The sequence below is a fragment of the Lineus longissimus genome, chromosome 2 (assembly GCF_910592395.1).
Source record: "Lineus longissimus chromosome 2, tnLinLong1.2, whole genome shotgun sequence".
NCBI classification, from domain to species: domain Eukaryota; kingdom Metazoa; phylum Nemertea; class Pilidiophora; order Heteronemertea; family Lineidae; genus Lineus; species Lineus longissimus.
Window position 1 is genome coordinate 3,583,576 of NC_088309.1, and position 18,298 is coordinate 3,601,873.

An 18,298-nucleotide genomic window follows, 5' to 3' on the forward strand; every position below is an offset into this window, starting at 1 on the left:
TGGTACTGTCTGAGCTTGAGAGCCACTGGCACTGTAATTACTATTTGGGTAGGCCCAGATGAGATTAGATCGAAGACGAAGATCGAGTGGGAACTCCCTCCATTATTGACCAATAGCAATATATATACAGACAGAGTCAGAGGCCCTCACAGGACATCAGTCACTCATCAGGCGGAGGAAGCCACTGAAGGCCACAACAAAAAAGCAGCAAACAAAAGGCCGCATGGACGCACACCACATGATCTTTTGTTTGTTGTGCCTATATTTAGGTTTGTTTGGGTGCGCAATGACTTCCTCCCCCTGGTGTAAAAGGGTCTCTTCGATCCGTAGGCATGCACACTCCCCACAACTTCCACAAGGCGCAACCTTAGTAGTGTAGTTAATAATAATGATAAGAAATCCAGGCCCAGGCCCTGCTCATGCTGCCAGACAATGAGGCATGCCAGGGCGACGGTGATTTTGAGGGGTACTTCTACTTTATTGATCTTAGTGATATCGACTAACTCCTTTGCATCATGGAGGTATACCTCCATGTTTGCATCAAGTGGACACAAAATCCGATTGGAAATAGTCATTTGAAAGCGAATATATTAGCTCAAATCCTCTCCCCAGATAGAGCGTTCAACCTCGGCCTGCCACCTCAGTTTTGGCTCTACCCTCACGTTGTTTGGTGACACAACCAATACCTGTAATTTGGTGTCATTGCCTTTTTTATTACAAGAGAGAACATGTCTTTCTTGATGAGTTAGTTTGGCTAGCAGCTGAAGCAAGTCACATTCCTAAGCCCACTCTGTGCTGCCATCTAGCATGATTTGGGACACTATCATTTTGGGTGATACTCTATTTGAAAATCAATGATTTGTATTGAACGAGTGAAGAACAGGTGTATGTTGTTACTGGTGCTGGATAGGTCTCAAGCTATTTTCCTGAGTTTCACTACTTGATACAACGTTAATTGGACTCTTGTGTTTGCCTTGACCATGTTGGCAGGGCTCCTGTCCAAAGAGTAACAGGAAACTTTTTCTCGATTTGGATTTATAAACTTCTGATGTATCATGGATTCGCAGCATGGCAAGTTGGGGATTTGGAATACTAGGCGTAGCTTTCATATGTCTGAGGATGGGTCACCTGAACCACCCTCTAGTCCACAGTGGGTGCAAAATAAAACAGGTATAATTTTGATATTAACTCTGCCTGCCAATGCAGTTTTATTTTTATCCCTGATTCTTGCCAAGCAACAATGAATACTTTTTACTGTTTTTCAAAAAATTCCAGAAAAGTTACGAGTTCGTTGTAAGAAATAAAGGATATGTTGTGATTATGATCAAAATAACATTGAAAATTGATTTGTTTTCATGTAGGTACAATTTGTTGACAATGATGTCTCCTGTCCATACAAAATGCAAAATGATGTCATGATCTATTTCAATACAAACATAACAACTGAAGTAACAAAAATACACTCAATATATGAGAATATCGCATGTTAGTTTCGTCTCGGTCGACTGGACCAGGAATTCCCCTGTTGTGCCCTAAATTGCTATTGTGAAAATTGCTTTTTCAATGAATAAATGTTTGTGTTTGCAATGTAACATTTCTGAACCAGTCGTGCTTAGCCATCCTGCTGTGTTTCTTATAAGGAAACACTGTTGACATCTTAATTATAAGAAAATAATCTTTCAGTTCCAGACTGTAAACTGGCACAAAGATATTGGTCTAAGTTTTAGTTGCAAAAACGAATTATTGCTGAAAATGCTGATTATTTTCAACTTCAAGAAAAATGTCAGTTTTAAAATTTGCTTATTGTTTAATTTTTCTACATTTTTATATATGGATAGATCGCAAGATTGGTATGACAGAAATATCAGCAGGTCTCTTTGTCCCAACTCATTCATCGAATTGATTATAGTGAGAAGTAGGCCGATTTATTATAATCCACTCCCAGCTAAGCTTGATCTGAACTTGTCAATAGTCTTTACATAGGCAGCTGCTTGTGTTACACTTAGGCCTGGCTTCACATCTAGGCCTTTATGTCACACAGCCTGACTCAGGTAGGCGGTGACGACGTCTGATCAATTAGGATTACTTGGCTGAAGGATATCAAAACATCTAATCAAGGCATTGGATTTTATTTCAAGGGCAAATTACCGGTTGGATATTTTACAGTCATTGTGCAGTTTTTTGAGAACTTATTAAGTTTAGTGGTGCAATAGGCTGTTTACTGCTCAGTACAGTGAATAGCCTAACATGTCTTCTTTCATGAAATGTAGAGTTGATTATCTGCCAGAACAGTAAAGTTCATGTAAAATTTTCAGAAAATGTTAGACATTCTGAAAACTTTAGAGTAAACCCCATTCACATGTTGATAATGCTATGTGTATTTGGGTGATGTGTCCATATATGTTGTATGAGTAAAACATCATGTGTCTCCAAAATCTGGGCTGATTGTGACAACCAAAATACCTTACCCAACATATCGAGATGAGAAATCGGAGTAGCTGGTAATGATCTCTCTCCTCCCTGGTCAGCGATGAACATGTGCTCACCGGCGTTGTTAACGTGGTGATCCTTTTCCAATCAGACCATTTGTTTGGCTTTTCCGATCCATCCATATGTCTAGTAACATGATCTAGTTATTGTCTTCTTCAGCAGCCATGGAGGGCGAAAAAAAAGAGGGCCGCATGACGGCCGAAGAAATGGATTCGAAAAGAAAAGAGAATGTAGCGTATGAGTATCTGTGTCATTTGGAGGAAGCCAAAGTGTAAGTTGACGCTATAAATGTCTCTGAGAAGGATCTCTTTCAAGGTTGTTTTCTTTACACTGTACAAAAACCATTGGTCTCTGCCTACTCACTCCTTACAATGGAATGGAAGGCAGAAAAAGATCCCCTCCTCTTCATGTCTGAATCTTAACATTACATGTATTACTATTTGAATAGATGGAGTTGTATGAATTTACAGAGTGACAGTTGAGAAGCTGTGTCATCACTGCTTGTACAAATGTACAAGGCCTACCCTAGGGGCTTGCTGTAAGTCTGGTAGGATATTGGTAATCAATAAGAGGTAGATCTGCCTGTCATGTTTGTCCTGACCATCTGTTACAATCTCAATCATTGATTATTTTGAAAACACGTGGAGTACATCAACAATTACTAGTTGAATTTGACCTGTCTTTAGAGTTCACAACTTGGCAAGGCACTTGAGCCTCATCAAAGTCCTGATCTGCTCAAGGACTTGGGTTTTACATGTTTTCCCAAACTGGCTGTAGTTTCTGTTCAATTTAACAGGACACCGGTCTCTAAAAGAAAGCAAAAATAAGCATGTGGATCTGATAACAATGTAAATTTTATTGAATTTGTTGAACAGAATATTGGTCCAGATGTCTCTGGATGTTAGGGCGAGTAGCGACTCAATTAAAACTGATCATTCAGATTGCTGCATGCTCACTCAGGACTTATCAGACCTACAGACTCACTCAGTACACTCTGTGCCAATTGTTTGTGGGTCCCCATCATTAATGCATACCACAACTCTGTGCCCTGGACCAACTAGTACAGTACAATACCAACTTTGTAATCAATATCACTTTTCATACAATGTGCTAATAGCTGTTAGTATTGCAGGCAGGTATTCTAAACCTGTTGTGTGACTGAATGTACGTAATTGGCATTTCGTGTTACAAATCTTCTCAGGTATCGGTTGGGTAGAGCCAGTAAAATTGCTGAGAAATTTCTTGGGACTGATGGAGTGATGGCCCTACCCATGAATGATAAAGTGAATTAGCAGTCAGTTTTATCACTGTAGCTCAGGCAGGCAGTACCTTTGTAGGAAATCTTAACAGATGATCTACTCTCCATGGCAGGTCCCCAGTCATATTACACACCATACACGATTGCCCCACCTAACAACATGGTTGTCACTATTAGCAGTGGTGGGATTTTATACCCAAAATAAGCTCACTGCACTGCATGTATCAAAATAATATCAGCTAGGTCGCCATCATACTCTTAAAATATGCCTGGTCAATCTTAATCACTTTCTCCTTTTAGATGGATAGAGGCTTGTATCAACGAGAGTCTTCCTCCCACAACAGAGTTAGAAGAGGGCCTGACCAATGGAGTGTTCTTGGCAAAGCTAGCACACTTCTTTGCTCCTGAGGTTGTCTCCCTGAAAAAAATATATGACAAAGACCAGACCCGTTACAAGGTAGGATTTTGTATGGCATGCTGTGTTTTTCAAAGATTAAACCAACTTGAGTAATGTTCACAAGGTGTCCTCATGCCAGTTATGGTCATGGGAAGGGATTTGTTTGAGAGGGGGACAGTCCCCCTAAAATGATTCAAAGGAGGATGATGCCCTCCTTCAATTGGAGGACAAAGGTTTGTTTTGCTATCTTCTTGAACTGTCAAATTTGTGGGGGTCGTGAAGAGCAAACCATGTCAACCAAGTCATTTTCTTGCCTTTCAGTCACGTGGGCTGCACTTCAGACACACAGACAACATCAACCACTTCTTAAAAGGGATGGAACACATCGGCTTCCCGACGGTGAGTCCTTTACCAATGTTTAAATGTCATAGCAATTCTCAGATCTTGTAAACCTGGGACCATAAGTTCCGCATATGCAATAAAAAAATTTGCGTTTCTTAATTAAAACCAGGATAGATCTTGTAAATGCATAGCTAAACCTCATTTATTATACATACCAAATCCCTTGAGGCACATTTGACACTAATTGCATAGATTTAGGAAATCTTAAAATGTAAGAGAATGAGAACAAATGACAGGTTTAGCCCATCAATTTTGAGCTGGCTTACAGCAGTACGGTAAAACACTAAGCATATTCATAAAATATTTTATGTTCTAGTTAGGAGAATAGGGTACAAGTACATGTATAGTCATAGATTGCAGTCCTGGTTAATCTGTTATTTTCATAATTTGAAATGTTCTCATTACATAGTTTTTCAAGGCGTCATCACTATTTGCTTTCTAATGCATTTTCTATTAGACACAAATCGAGCTCCACAAACTATAGACCATCTTAACTGGAGTATGAGCTTAAAAAAAGGTTTGACAACCCAAATCTGATAACATGGAAAGTGTAACATGTATAATTTATCAATGGTACTTTTATGGTTATTAAATCAAGTTAAAGTTCCTTGATATATTAAGTTAATGTAAGAATTCTGCAGTAATCGTCTCAAGGGCTTTATAATGATTTATAATGATGCTATTGCCATCGTGATAATTAGATTGTCATCTTGTTATTCTACGCCAGACAATCAATCATGGGCTTGCTAGGAGAATGCCAAGAGACACACAGGGGATTTCAAATGTTAGGCTAGATACTCAAGAGTGATAACTTATGGTAACATCTAAAACAAGATGCTGTGGTGGTCGGGCCAAAACAGCCCTAACCCTTTCTTTCCTATCAAATTTGAATTCAGTCTAATGTGTGCCTTGCAAGAATGCTGGAATTATACTTTTTGGGGCTGCAAACAAATGTGTCCCATTCAAAAAGTTTCTGTGTGGACCCCATTAAGTTGAGGAGGCTCAGGAGTGACAGCCTAATGATATGGAACAAATGCAGACAGCAGGTCTGGGGGGTATTGATCTCCTGCTACACCAGCACTCCATGCTTGTATTCATGCTCGTCAAGTCCCACCACCACGAGTGTGGTTACCTGATCTTATCTCACAATCAGTTCATGCATTTTGGAGAAGTGTCTGCTATTTCAATTATTTATACATGTAGCTCATAAGCCTGAGGAAAGCACAACAACAAGAAGTATGCCGATATCAATTTTATTTCCTTCAGTTGTCTTCCTGTCGTGTTGATTTCAATAATTGTCATCTTCCTGATTGGTGTCAAGTGCTGGTTAAAAATCCTTTCGCAGAAATGTTGATTTTAGTACTGATCAGGGATGGTTCTCTGGCTTGGCATAGAATAACCTCAGAGTGATAATGCTTCATGTGTGTTATGTTATTATCAGTCATATCTGCACATTTAAAAAAGATAAAGGCATCGTGTTTAAAGTTTGAAAATTTACTTAACACTGCCCAAGAACCAACAATGATATCATGGCTGACCTATAAATATGAATGAGGCCAGACAATTCATCATGTTCATGGCACTTCTGGTCACTCATTATCATTCAGCTTGTTATGCCTGATATATTTTCAACTGGAAGCATTTCATGGAGAGGGGATCTCATGCAAAGCTTTGTACTTGTGACACCGAGAAGCTAATCATGTTTTTTATCAACTGTGCAATATTGTCAAAGGGCGTGGTATGGACATCTTCCAAATGACAAGAGTGATCAGCTCTCCAAATACAAAAAAATGACCACTTACAAAGTGATTGAAAGCTCTCGTTCAATTCTTAGATCAGTTCTCTCAACGGGAAAGCCTGGTGAGGGTGGGGGTTTGAGGGAGTAGCAAAATTAATTGACTCTTTCTTTCCATACCGTTGACATTAGGGCCGTTTAGACGACACGAAAAAATCCGGATGCGTCCCGAATCCGGATTAATTTTTCGTCGTGTAAACGCAAAAAGATCCGGATCAATGTGGTTGCATCCGGACTAAAAAGGTACCATCGCCTTGGGTGGTTTTAATCCGGATTCATCCAGATTCGATCCGAATGCGGTCTTTTCGCCTGTCGTCTAAACGGCCCTATTGTCTGTAAAACACCTTTATGACAGACATGTATATCTGTCATCAAGAAAATTGGTTTCAAACACTTATGACGGGTATATGTTTGTCTATGACTCACAGTCACTTAAGCACAACTGTTCAGTTAGACCACCTTAGCTAATCCCATGAAGCCAACACTTTTCAAGGCCATTAATTAGAATTTTGCCTCATTTCTTAATTTCATGCAGATTCATATCATCAGATACATGTAGTGACTAAGATCATGAAGAACTCGTGACAAACTATATCTCCCTTGGCCTTTGCCTTCATGAGCATCAGTCACTGATGTTGTCAGTAAACAACCAAATATTCTTAATGGTGCAAAGTTGGAAATGATACTAATTGGCTATGTCCATGGGAATCCAATTACGGAAGGACCATACATGTAGTTGGGGCTGACAGATATGAACCATTGCTGCAGTGGAGATTATGAGACCAATCTTTACAACTTGATGCTATTTTTGAAATCGCAAAGACGCTTTTATTAAACAGATACAGTAGAAAGTCATTAGGGGGCCCAAGAGAACATGCATTACGGTATCATTTGTGTCAAAGAAATGAATGGATTTGAAATGACATTGCTGATTTATTGACTCAGTGCATTGGCTGATGTGGTATTTTCCATGTTATCGTTGCAGCGGTTTCATCCAGAGACGACAGATATTTACGATAGGAAGAATATGCCGAGAGTAATATACTGTGTCCATGGACTCAGGTGAGCTTTCGATATGATGTTTTTATGGTCAGAGGACATGGTGGTCAAAATGACCTCGAAGGTTTTGATAGAAATACGCTTGGAAGACCTAGGTGTAAAAGAAGTTGAGGAATGAAAAGGTTTCAAGGCCTCAAATAAACTGAGTTACAGCTGTCAAAAGAATGGGGGAATAATGCGACAATTGTCGCCAAAAGCTTGGCAGCCTGATGAAATAGACAAAATTCTCTCTGGGGCAGAGCCAGCCTGATACATATCGCATATGGAGAAAAATTTGTTTCAACCTGTTCAGAAAGTAGCACTATTGCATGTTCATAAGTGTTATTGGCAGCATGTCTGACTCTAAATCATTAATGACTAGAGTAGAGGTGTCAGAAAACAGTTTTGAAGATTTCAAAACAAAACAAACCAACATTCAAAAGATCAATGTTGACTGCAATTTAGCGGTAGTGAAAACGCTATGTTTTTTTTTACTTAAATGAGTTACTGTTGGAACATTCCAGTTTGTTTTCTCTGTTGAATTTTGCATTGTCATCGTGAAGTGCTTCATGTATTGTTTCACTCTTCTGTACACATGGTGTATTGGCACACATGCTAGTGCTATGCTAAGAAATGTCAATACCAGTCAAGAAGCTATTCGCAGTAACAGTTCAGATGAAAACAATACACTTAATGTATCAAGTAAATCCTGGTACTCAGTCTTGCCACTTTGCTAGACTCATCTAAACTCTTAACATTAGTTTTTTGACAATCATTCAGAGATAAAAGTTACAGAATGAACTTTAATTACCTGCTACACATAACCTCAGAGATTATATGAGGAGAAGTCCTGCTCTCAGTCTCAGTTGTCCTAGTCGTTAAGCTTACCTGACCCTACCTTATTCCTTTCCAGTTTATTCCTCTTCAAGCTTGGCATAGCTCCGCAGATCCAAGACTTGTACGGTAAAATCAACTTCACAGAAGAGGAGATCAGTGCCATGAGGAAAGAGCTGGAGAAGTATGGAATCCAGATGCCTGCATTTAGTAAGATTGGTGGAGTACTCACCAATGAGATGCCAGTTGATGAGGCAGCATGTAAGTCAGTTTTAAACTAAGGAATAGGGGCTTTTTGAGTGAATGGATGGTGTGGAATCTGCTTTGGGGCTTGAAATCCTCATCAGGTGACAATTCTGTGGTAAGTTACTGGAATATCTCATCGCAATACGTTTTTGCCCTTTCAGTACACGCAGCTGTTATCGCCATCAATGAGGCCATAGAGAACCAAGAGCCAGAGGATACACTGACCTCCCTCAGTAACAAGGAGGCACATTTGGTCAACATATTACCAGAGTATGCCGACAAATATCAGAGCATACTCTTTGAGGCAAAACACACTAAGGCAGAGAGCTCAAGAAATAAGGTACGTTCAAATTGTCTTAGATGGTTCTTTGTTTGAATAACGGTTCCAAATCATTAGAGTTAGACAGGGTGGCATCCTCTTTCCCATCCTATTCATTGTTGTTATGGACTGAGTTATTTGCCCAAAGAACATCATATACACCAAGAGGTATGTGCTTTGTATGTAAGCTATGTGAAGACTTGAAGTTATAACAATTACGCCAATGTGATTTTCAGTCTATCGACCCAGATGCGTATGAGCCAGATGTCTATGACGAGCTGTTGACTCAAGCTGAGATCCAGGGAAATGTCAACAAAGTTAACAGTGAGTATTGTTATTCTTGGATATGTCACAGATGTGTCACTGTGATACTTATCACAAAATTACTGAGAGAAAATGTATGCTGAAGCAGTGAAGGATGACAGAAAAGTTTGGCTCTGCTGTCCTTTGCAGGCCTCTCCTCAAAGAAGTTTTGATTTTTTAAAACAGAAAACTTTCTCAAAATAGAGGTGAAACTGGTTTTAGTACTGATGGTTTCTGATGACTGCCTTTGCTTTATTGAAGTCTGCTATCTTGTTTGATTCTGTTAATACTTCATTTCCAGCACTTCAGGCCCTTGAAGACGTCAACAACGCTCTAGAGAAGGACGACAGGGTTGCTGTTGTCAAGGCCATGAAATCAAAGTTGCTTGGCCTCAAAAATATCTCTGATGAGAATGCGGATTTCTACTATAAGCAGCTGCAGCAGGAGAGGCAGAACAAACAGGTAGAGATAGTTTAGGAGCCCAGCTTCGGTAGGGTATCGACTTTAATTTTTATGAGGGTATGCATCAAAAAGATGTCAAAACTTTGGGCTTTGCCTCTGTGAAGCACGAGTCCTTTGATATCTTTCATTCTCTGTACCTGACTGCCTATTACTGCCTAATTCAAGCCAAGTTAATAGATCCCTTGGAGGAGAATGTGTAAGCTCCTGTAGACCAAAATCCCAAACTAAAATCAACCAAGAACTGAGTCCCTTTTTTGATGGGTACAGCTGTGTTAACACAAAATCATTACTATTTCAGAATAACAATATCGATGACGAGAACCCCATCTTAGACAAAGATGAGCTCCAGTCTGCTGTAAATGAGGCCAACATCTCTGCTGATACCGAAGTCCAGAGTGAGTAGACCAGTTTTGTGCTTTCCATTCTGACACCCAGTGACGGAATACCCCGCCTAATATTGTTTGGCTGAGGCCATGGCAGTAGGCTACTTCCAAGGCTAAGATCAATCTGAGGCTGATTGTGTCGCACATATGCTAAGGCTCCCGATTTGATGCCCTATGGGCTGGAGACTTCTATCTTTGATCTTGGTTTGAGGTCAGCTTGTGTTTCTTGTCGGTGCTTGGCCATCCAAGGCTGATCATGCAGCACCTAATGAGATCCGAGAGACTTTATTCAACTCCCACATTTCAGAATCACAAGCGGTGTTTGCCATCAACAGAGCTCTCGAGGATGGTGACCCCACTACAACGGTCAAGGCTCTCAAGAATCCAGCAGCCCAGCTACCAGTGGTGTATGACTTTGCTAGTTCTCTTTACCAAGAGGAGTTTTTCATGATCAAGAATGAGAAAAAGGCTGATCTTGCCTTCAATGAGTTACATGGAGGAGTTCGTGGTAAGTTATAGAAAGAGGTATAAAATAGTTGTGGTGTTCTTCAAAAACAAGTCCAGACAATGCAGCCATCTGGCACGCCAGTTGAAAAGCATATCATCATTCCATAGATTGGATTGATTATTCAGGAATGTGAAAGAAGGATTCGTTAACACTTTAAGACTTATGCCAATGTCTGCTGCATGTGTATGAGACACTGAAAATGTACTAACATGGTGATAATGATCGTTTAAACTAATGAGACTACGATATATTTTGTCCTCACACACCCATTCCTCAAATTGTCTTCTTTTCTTTTAGTTTTGTCAGCTATAGCTAAAATCAATGAAGCAGTTGAGGCAGGCTCATCAAGTGCCATGTTTAAAGCCTTGCAGGATCCCTTCACCCACATTGAGGGACTTGATGAAATCAACCAGGAAAAATACCTTGTAAAACTGCAAGAGGGGAGGGTGGAGAAAATTGGGGTAAGTGTGGTAAGGAAACTGACATCCATTTGACTGTGCAAGTAGATGAAGTTGAATGTACACCCAACATGAATAGCCTGAGCTGTCTCTGCAGTGAACCAAAATATTTTGGGGCAGGGGTGTCCTCACTTAATTCAATGACATGAAAATATGATGTGCCATTCATACAAAATCCCGCTCAATTCGTGTTGCTCAGTCTGATATATGAAATGTGGCTTCACCAATAGCTCAGACCTCTACCAGGTTGGAAATACCATGTGGTCAATGAGAGAGGGCTCTGTTTAATATCTGTGTCTTCTTATTTCAGGAAACCTGTGATTTACTGAACCACATGGAAATCCAGGAGTACATTGACATGGTGAATGGTTTTGTGAAAGAGGAAAATGATAGTAGGTCCAATTATTGATAAGTCAAGTTGTGCTGGAGATGATTTCCATGTCATCGGTACCCGAGATGGATATGAATTTTAACAGTAATATACAATGTAGGCAGTGAAGGAGTTACTTCTTTGATTTATAATGAATAGGTTGAAGTGGAAAGGCCAACTCTGCATTCATTCCACAAATCTTTTCTTCAGAGGTGAATGCTATTGGTGTCATCAATGAGGCAGTTGACCGAGGCAACCCAGTCGGGACGTTAGAGTGTCTCCAAGTCCCACAGGCAAATCTGAAAGATGTCGATCCTAAGAACGCCAGCCTTTACCAGAAGTTGTTAGCAGAGAAGAAAAGTGAGAAAGCTAAAGAGCATCAAGATGATACTACAGTGCTCTGGTTGGATGAAATACAGAATATGATCAAGAAAGCTAATGATGACAGGGCGGAGGCAGAAAGAAGTAGGTATCATTCTGACATCCTGTTGCATATATTGTGGCTCTTCAAAGGCACCGTCACTTGAATATTGATCTGTGGCATGGTGTCCTGTTGTACATTGTACTGTTATTTTTCATAAAGATCTCCATATACATGTATTCTGTCATTGTTTGGTGTTTCAGTGTCCGTGTGTGTTGCTGCGGTTAACCTGGCCATCGACCAGGAGGACAGCCAGCAGGTGATGCAGCTACTCACCAGCAAGGATATCTCTCTCAGTGAAGTCAACTCTAAGTGTGCCGACGCTTATCTCAAGGAACTTCTAGAGGCTCGCGCTCAGAAATCAACACGAGGTTAGTCATGTTCTCACACCGTGTTTAGGTCGTTCTACAAAAAGGGGCAGATCAAAAACAGTGCTCGTACCAGACTTCTGAGCTGTGGTCTGAGAGTTTTAGGGAAACTATTGGTGGTCTGTCCTACTTTAAGTTTTGTCCAGTATCATAACTCGAACAGAGCTAACAGCTTTTTGCAAAATAAGATCATGGGCTTTAAGAGGCTCAGAACCTTCTTTGCTTCTCATGAGAAAATGGTTTTAAACTTGAAATGGTCATTGTAGATCAAAGGCTCCAGAAGAAGTGGTATTCATTTTACACAGGTAAGATGAGTAAGAATGAAGCTATGGAGATACAGGACGAGCGATTCACTCTTTCCGATTCGGTTTACTTTCCATTTATCAAATGACTTTTGTATTTGTTTTCTTTCGAGGTTTCCAGTCCTTCTCTTGCTTCAGTTTGCCTCATTTGGAGCCACAGCTTATTTTGAATTTTCCGTTTGCTTGATGATATTTTGTTGACTACATATGACTTATACTATGGCTTTGTTGCGCACTTATCTATTGAAAACTTCTGAAAGAGTTTGACAGCTTGAGAGAGATGAAATGTATGAGGGGCAGTAGTATCATGCTCCCAAGAAAAAGAGACAGCCAACCATCTCACTGACTCTTTCCTATGACTTTCTCTCCTTTAGATGACTATCTGTATGCACAGCAAGAGGTCATAGTGCATCATACAGTGAATGGACATGACATGATGAATGTCCATGTTGGAATAGACGGCCATGTTGCTATAAACGGCCATGATCTAATTGACGGCCATTTTCCAATGAACAGTCATGACGGCCATGTTGAAATTGGCCAATATGATGTAGATACCGACCATGTTGCATTGAATGACTGTCATACAATAAATGGTGATGTATCAGGTAAACCGTCTCGTCATACTGCAACACATTACATGCACATGTTCAACCTTGTTTCCCATCACATTGCACAAAAATGTTAAATCGGACATTTTTCAACAGGTATCGTGTGATGTCACTTTTGACCAAATTGTGTACAGATCCATTTGGGCATCATTTTGGTCAAAATGTTATATTTTCACCTCTTGATCTCTCCCTTGTTTGACACCAGTACATTTCACTGTTTTCCTCATCACTGTTCCAACACTACTCATGAAAATCCCTTGCAAACCGTCCCCACCCATCTCCATCCGCCTCATTGTAACTATGATTATTCTCATTGGCTGAATAGGTGAATATGAGTTTTGTTAGCTTTCGATTTGCTGCTTATTTCTTTAGCTAGTTTTGTTTATCATTATTGAAATCACACAGCAAATGTTTCGTGAAAGAATAGTTCTGCCTTTCGTATGAGGCAGAACATTGTTTTGATTAGAGTTGTAACTGGATTTTGTGATCAAGGACAATGTCTGGGGCGAAATACACTCTGTTACAAGATGTCTCACAAAGCTTTGATTTACATGTAGTTTCAAGTTATCTTCCACTCAGAATATGCAGTAACTGGTGTCAAAGTAACGTTATTTGAATCTCACTTTGTTCAAAAATTCAAAATGGGCATAAAGGTCTAAATTGTTTGGGGATTTGTCACTAACGAAATCACTTCAGCCTCCCAAGATGTTGCAAGTCTAAGAAAGCAATCCGTAGAGGGTGCCATTTCTGCCACAACAGATTTGGTCACTGAACTCTTCTCAGGTAAATCCCCTTTAAGACGATCCGCTGTCAAGCTTGCTCTGTCTTCAGTGCATAATACTTTTCATTTGAGGAGCGGACGTGCTTGCCCTTACTCACACTTTTTTCGTGTTTTGATAATCTTTATTTGAGTACCAGGTAGACTCTTTTCATGAAGAAATGATGAATATGCTGCTTGGTTTGGAGCAGGCTGGCTTAACAAGACTCAACTTGATAAAGAATGATCCTTATCTCTTTGACTGACTACAATACGGCCAGTTTCATATGACGTGATCCTCTTTTCCACTCCATCTCTCCAAGTATCTCCTTTCCATTCTGTATTCTTTACTGTGTTATCCTGGGGAATGGTGCGTTTTTCATTTCTGCTAAATTTCATAAGTGTATTCTTGTAAAGAAGCCAGTAGTTGTTACATCTTGCTTGCTATCACCAATCATAAAGAGTTCATTTAACTGTTTTAGTGCTTTCCTTTTCAGTTACATGCATATTGTTTCCTCCCGTGACAAAGATGACTGAGATAAGGAATTTAGCGATACGGTTCTTATTGAAAAGTGTCTGATTTCTTTGCTCTCTGATGCAGGTGAATGTGGTAGTGGCTGGGTGATGAACCGGACAAAACATGGTCACAAGTTCTACTTCAATGTGGTGACACTGGAGTCGGGCTGGGAGAAACCAGCAAATGTTGTCAAAGATCACTCACTACTCACCAGGGATGAGGTGCAGGTAGGGCTTGTTTCTGGCTAGTTACAAAGGAGTGATGTGTTTAAGGGATTAAGGTGTCACAACCATAGTTTCAACAATAATCAAATAATCTGTAGGTGTTTCATTCACTAGTAATATACACCTGTCACTGACTTAAAGTTGCATTCGTTTCACTGATTTGTTGATCTAACCCTGTCAGAGCTGACATTGATTTCTTTATTGTAGACAATAGTAGGAGATGTGACAGAAAAGTTCAACCATGAGGCTATACTGAGTGCGAGTGAGCCTTTCATCATTCAGCTGCAGGCCTTCTCAAGGGGATACTTGGCCAGGAGAAAGGTCATCAAGCGACTAGAATACTTGGAGGAACAGCAATCGTCTATTGTGTTAATACAGGTAGGCTGAAGTCAACACTTATTGTTCATGTTTGCTTATTCTGGTGATGGCTTCATGATACTGCTACATCCGTTTAGGTCTTTGATGCTCCCATTGGAACCAGTTGAAAGTCTTCCTAAAGGTGCTGATATGGACGTGTGTTGCAGTACACCGATTGGCCTGGATGCCCGAGTCTTTTGATCATTTAGTGGGCATCCACTGGGTTGGTACACGAGGTGATGTAGACATTGACAGGTCAGTTCCCTCTTTTCTCTTCCATGATGATAATCATTTCTATATCTTATTGTTGCAGTCTGCATGGAAGGGCTCTAAGCAGAGACATAAATATAAGGAGCGGAAGGAATACTTAGCTGATCACATTCCTGAAATCATTCGGGTAAGTTCAACACGATAGGTGTTCCAGTTGAGTGATTTAGGATATAATTCATATTTTCGAGGTAGGACTAAACATATTTGGCAATTTCCTGTGCATTGAGTGCAGACTTTGGTTTAGGAAATAGAAAATAACTGGAGTTTAGAAAGTTCTCCCTGTGAATTGCTTTCAGAATATGAAAGTAAATATAAGACTTTAAACATGACATAATTACGAAGTCATCTCTTCCAGATTCAATCTTGGTTCAGGATGTGGAAAGCACGCAAGGAGTATCTTGCCAGATTGAGATATTTCAGGCAAAATGTGAGTATTGACGTCCTCTTCAGGTTCACTGCAGTCTGTGGTAGTTTTAACAATCGCTGCTTCAAATTGACAGTAAACATGTTATGATATGCAACTTGTGGCTTTATAGTTTTAAACCTGTCCAGATCTTATGTGTGTGACCCATTCTCATCTTTGGGTACAGTTCACATTTCATACTATGAGTTGGGGATTGGTTTAATGGCATATTCAATCATTCCTTTCAGGTTGATTCTATCATCAAAATCCAAGCATTTATGAGGTCCAATAAGGCGAGGAATGACTTCAGAACATTGAGTATGTAGGATTTGGTACTTAGCTTACTTGCCCTGACCCTTTGTTGGTGATCAAGGGACAGTCTTCCTGGCCGTGTTCTGGCATTTAGTTGGAGAAGTGGCATTCAGTTAGGAAATATTTACAGATCCAAATAACAAACATAATGCTTTGGCTTGCCAGGAGTCACACCTGTGACCTTCTTATTGTGAGTTTAGACAACCTACAACATTGCACTTATCTTCCTTCAAAAGTGATCAGGTTTCCTTTGACTAAATTGTCTTTTTCTTTTCTAGTGTATGAGAGTGATCCTCCTGTCAATGTCATGAGAAAGTTTGTCCATCTTCTCGACCACAGCGATGTAGACTACTCAGAAGAAATGGGTGTGTATCTCTCAGTATTTACTGGCCATCAATTCCAATGCCTGTTCAACTTACTTTTCACTCAGTTGCAACCTAGATCGTCGTCTGTGCGATCATCTAACACCGTCTTAATTGGCTGGTCGTCATCCTCCTTGAGAAGAAAATTGAGAGGCGAGTCATGTTGTACTTGTCAACTAAACTAAGTAAAAAATCAAAAAGTGAAATGTATTTCTTTGCTGGTTTCGATCTAAATCCATTTTCATTGACAGGTTGATAATCATTTGACTTAATAATCGTTATTTTCTTTCAGAACTGACAAAACTGCGGCAGAATGTAGTGACAGAGATCAGGAGTAACCACAAGTTGGAAGAAGATCTCAACCAGATGGACATCAAAATTGGTTTACTCGTCAAGAACAGAATCACGCTGCAGGTAATAAAGATGACAACGTTGGATATCGGTGGTGTTTTTTTGTCTGATTTCGTTGCATAACTGATCTACTGAAGTGGCTCATTGTCTTGGTAAAACTGAGGGTTCCAACTTACTGACTTAGTTATTGCTGAGGCCACCACTCTGAGTCTCGGCTGTTGCCTTGGTTGACTTCTCTGCCTCATCTCATGTCAGGCCTATCTTGCACCACTCATGTAGTCAAGGGACGTTGTATAATATCACATTTTTTCTTCCAGGACGTGCTCACCCACAATAACAAGTTAGGAGACTACCAAAACAAGATGCAGACGTCTACTGGTGGTCTGAAGGGCCTGAGCAAGGAAAGCCGTGAAAAGCTTGAGGCCTATCAGCACCTTTTCTACCTACTACAAACTAACCCGACATACCTGGCCAAGTTGATCTTCGAGATGCCATTGAGTAAGACAACTGTGTTTATGGAGTCGGTGATCTTAGCCTTGTATAACTATGCGTCTAATCACAGGGAGGAGTTCCTACTGCTGAAGCTGTTCAAGACAGCTCTAGAAGAAGAGATAAGGTACGACTGGTTTGATTACGTAGCAGGATAATTCCAACCATATACAAGTAGTTCCACCATTCCATAACTTCTAATAATTCTTGCTCTGTTAATTTCTGTTTTTGATGAAATGAATAACTTTTTGTTGTTCCCTCTGATTTGGTCCCTTTAGCTTCATGACTGTGACTGTGAAAGTAACTCCTAGTATATTCATACTTCTTTCAACTTAACAATCTAACTTCTATTTTCTGCTAACTATTTATCAGGAGAATGTAAGTAACCATCTGTTGTTTGTGTGGTGTGTTCTAACTCTTAGTGGCTAGGGTTTTCAATCATATTTTGGTGTTTATTTCCTGTCATTGTACATATTCATTCCCAATCCCACCTGCTGGTTCTGAATTCCGTAAATGAACAAAATGAATTTTTCGAATCTTAACCCCTTGTACCCCATGGTCCCTGACGCAAGTGTCATCGTAACAAAACTGACTGAAATATGCGGGAATCATTCTCCATGAAGTACTCATCAATGTACCAGAACAGAAAGACCGTAGTCTTTAGTTCGTACCCAAATCTAAAAGCATGTTTTACCTTATACTAACAGCACGAAATCCTTTGGTTTCATATTTTCGAATTATGTATTTTGTGGTACAGATTGGGTTATCTGTAGCTTTGGGCCAGCTTCAGTGAAAGATATAAAGAAGGGAGTGGTATCAAAGCGTTCATTCCTTCAAAAAAAAGTGCCATTGGTTATTGGCATACTGTTTCTATAAGAAAGCATGCCTCACATATCCCTTGTCTTTCCAGCTCAAAAGTTGAGAAAATGAGCGACATTACAACAGGGAATCCCCTTGTGGTGAAGATGACAGTCGACTTCAACAGAAATGGTCGTGGTCAGAGTTCACTGCGGGAGATCCTTAACCCCTTGGTTCTAGAAGTCATCCAGAATAAGGAGATGAAGATTAATACTAATCCGACTGAAATCTACAAGAGTTGGGTGAACCAGTTGGAATCTGAGACGGGTAGGGCAAGGTGAGTATGAAATTGAGGAAAAAATCGGCATCACTTTCATCCTATTTCACCTCCGTTTGGCCCTGACACTTTGATGGAATAGACTCCTTGAAGAAATGGTTGGTAGAAGGTTGAAAACATCATCTTGTGAAAGAGGCTGCGACTTTCTGTGATTCT

The 18,298-nt window shown here is 40.1% G+C and overlaps 1 protein-coding gene across 8 annotated transcripts in view; it reads left to right on the top strand.

Annotated features, from left to right (window-relative positions):
- The window catches only part of LOC135502025 (ras GTPase-activating-like protein IQGAP1), a 54,170-nt gene that overhangs the window by 27,303 nt on the left and 8,569 nt on the right, over nt 1-18,298 (top strand). For 2 of the 8 annotated variants that reach the window (XM_064794467.1, XM_064794477.1), the window contains exons 1-24: nt 813-1,170; nt 2,650-2,761; nt 4,049-4,205; nt 4,467-4,544; nt 7,328-7,404; nt 8,294-8,475; nt 8,622-8,800; nt 9,016-9,103; nt 9,384-9,544; nt 9,843-9,939; nt 10,235-10,435; nt 10,733-10,896; nt 11,204-11,285; nt 11,474-11,728; nt 11,888-12,055; nt 14,324-14,466; nt 14,671-14,841; nt 15,134-15,217; nt 15,446-15,517; nt 15,742-15,811; nt 16,084-16,170; nt 16,460-16,581; nt 16,836-17,134; nt 17,918-18,142. In XM_064794467.1, coding sequence (XP_064650537.1) covers nt 1,056-1,170; nt 2,650-2,761; nt 4,049-4,205; nt 4,467-4,544; nt 7,328-7,404; nt 8,294-8,475; nt 8,622-8,800; nt 9,016-9,103; nt 9,384-9,544; nt 9,843-9,939; nt 10,235-10,435; nt 10,733-10,896; nt 11,204-11,285; nt 11,474-11,728; nt 11,888-12,055; nt 14,324-14,466; nt 14,671-14,841; nt 15,134-15,217; nt 15,446-15,517; nt 15,742-15,811; nt 16,084-16,170; nt 16,460-16,581; nt 16,836-17,134; nt 17,918-18,142 — 3,389 coding nt within the window. In that variant the 5' untranslated portion in view covers nt 813-1,055. The other 6 variants (XM_064794513.1, XM_064794523.1, XM_064794493.1 and 3 more) reach the window with 6 other exon arrangements.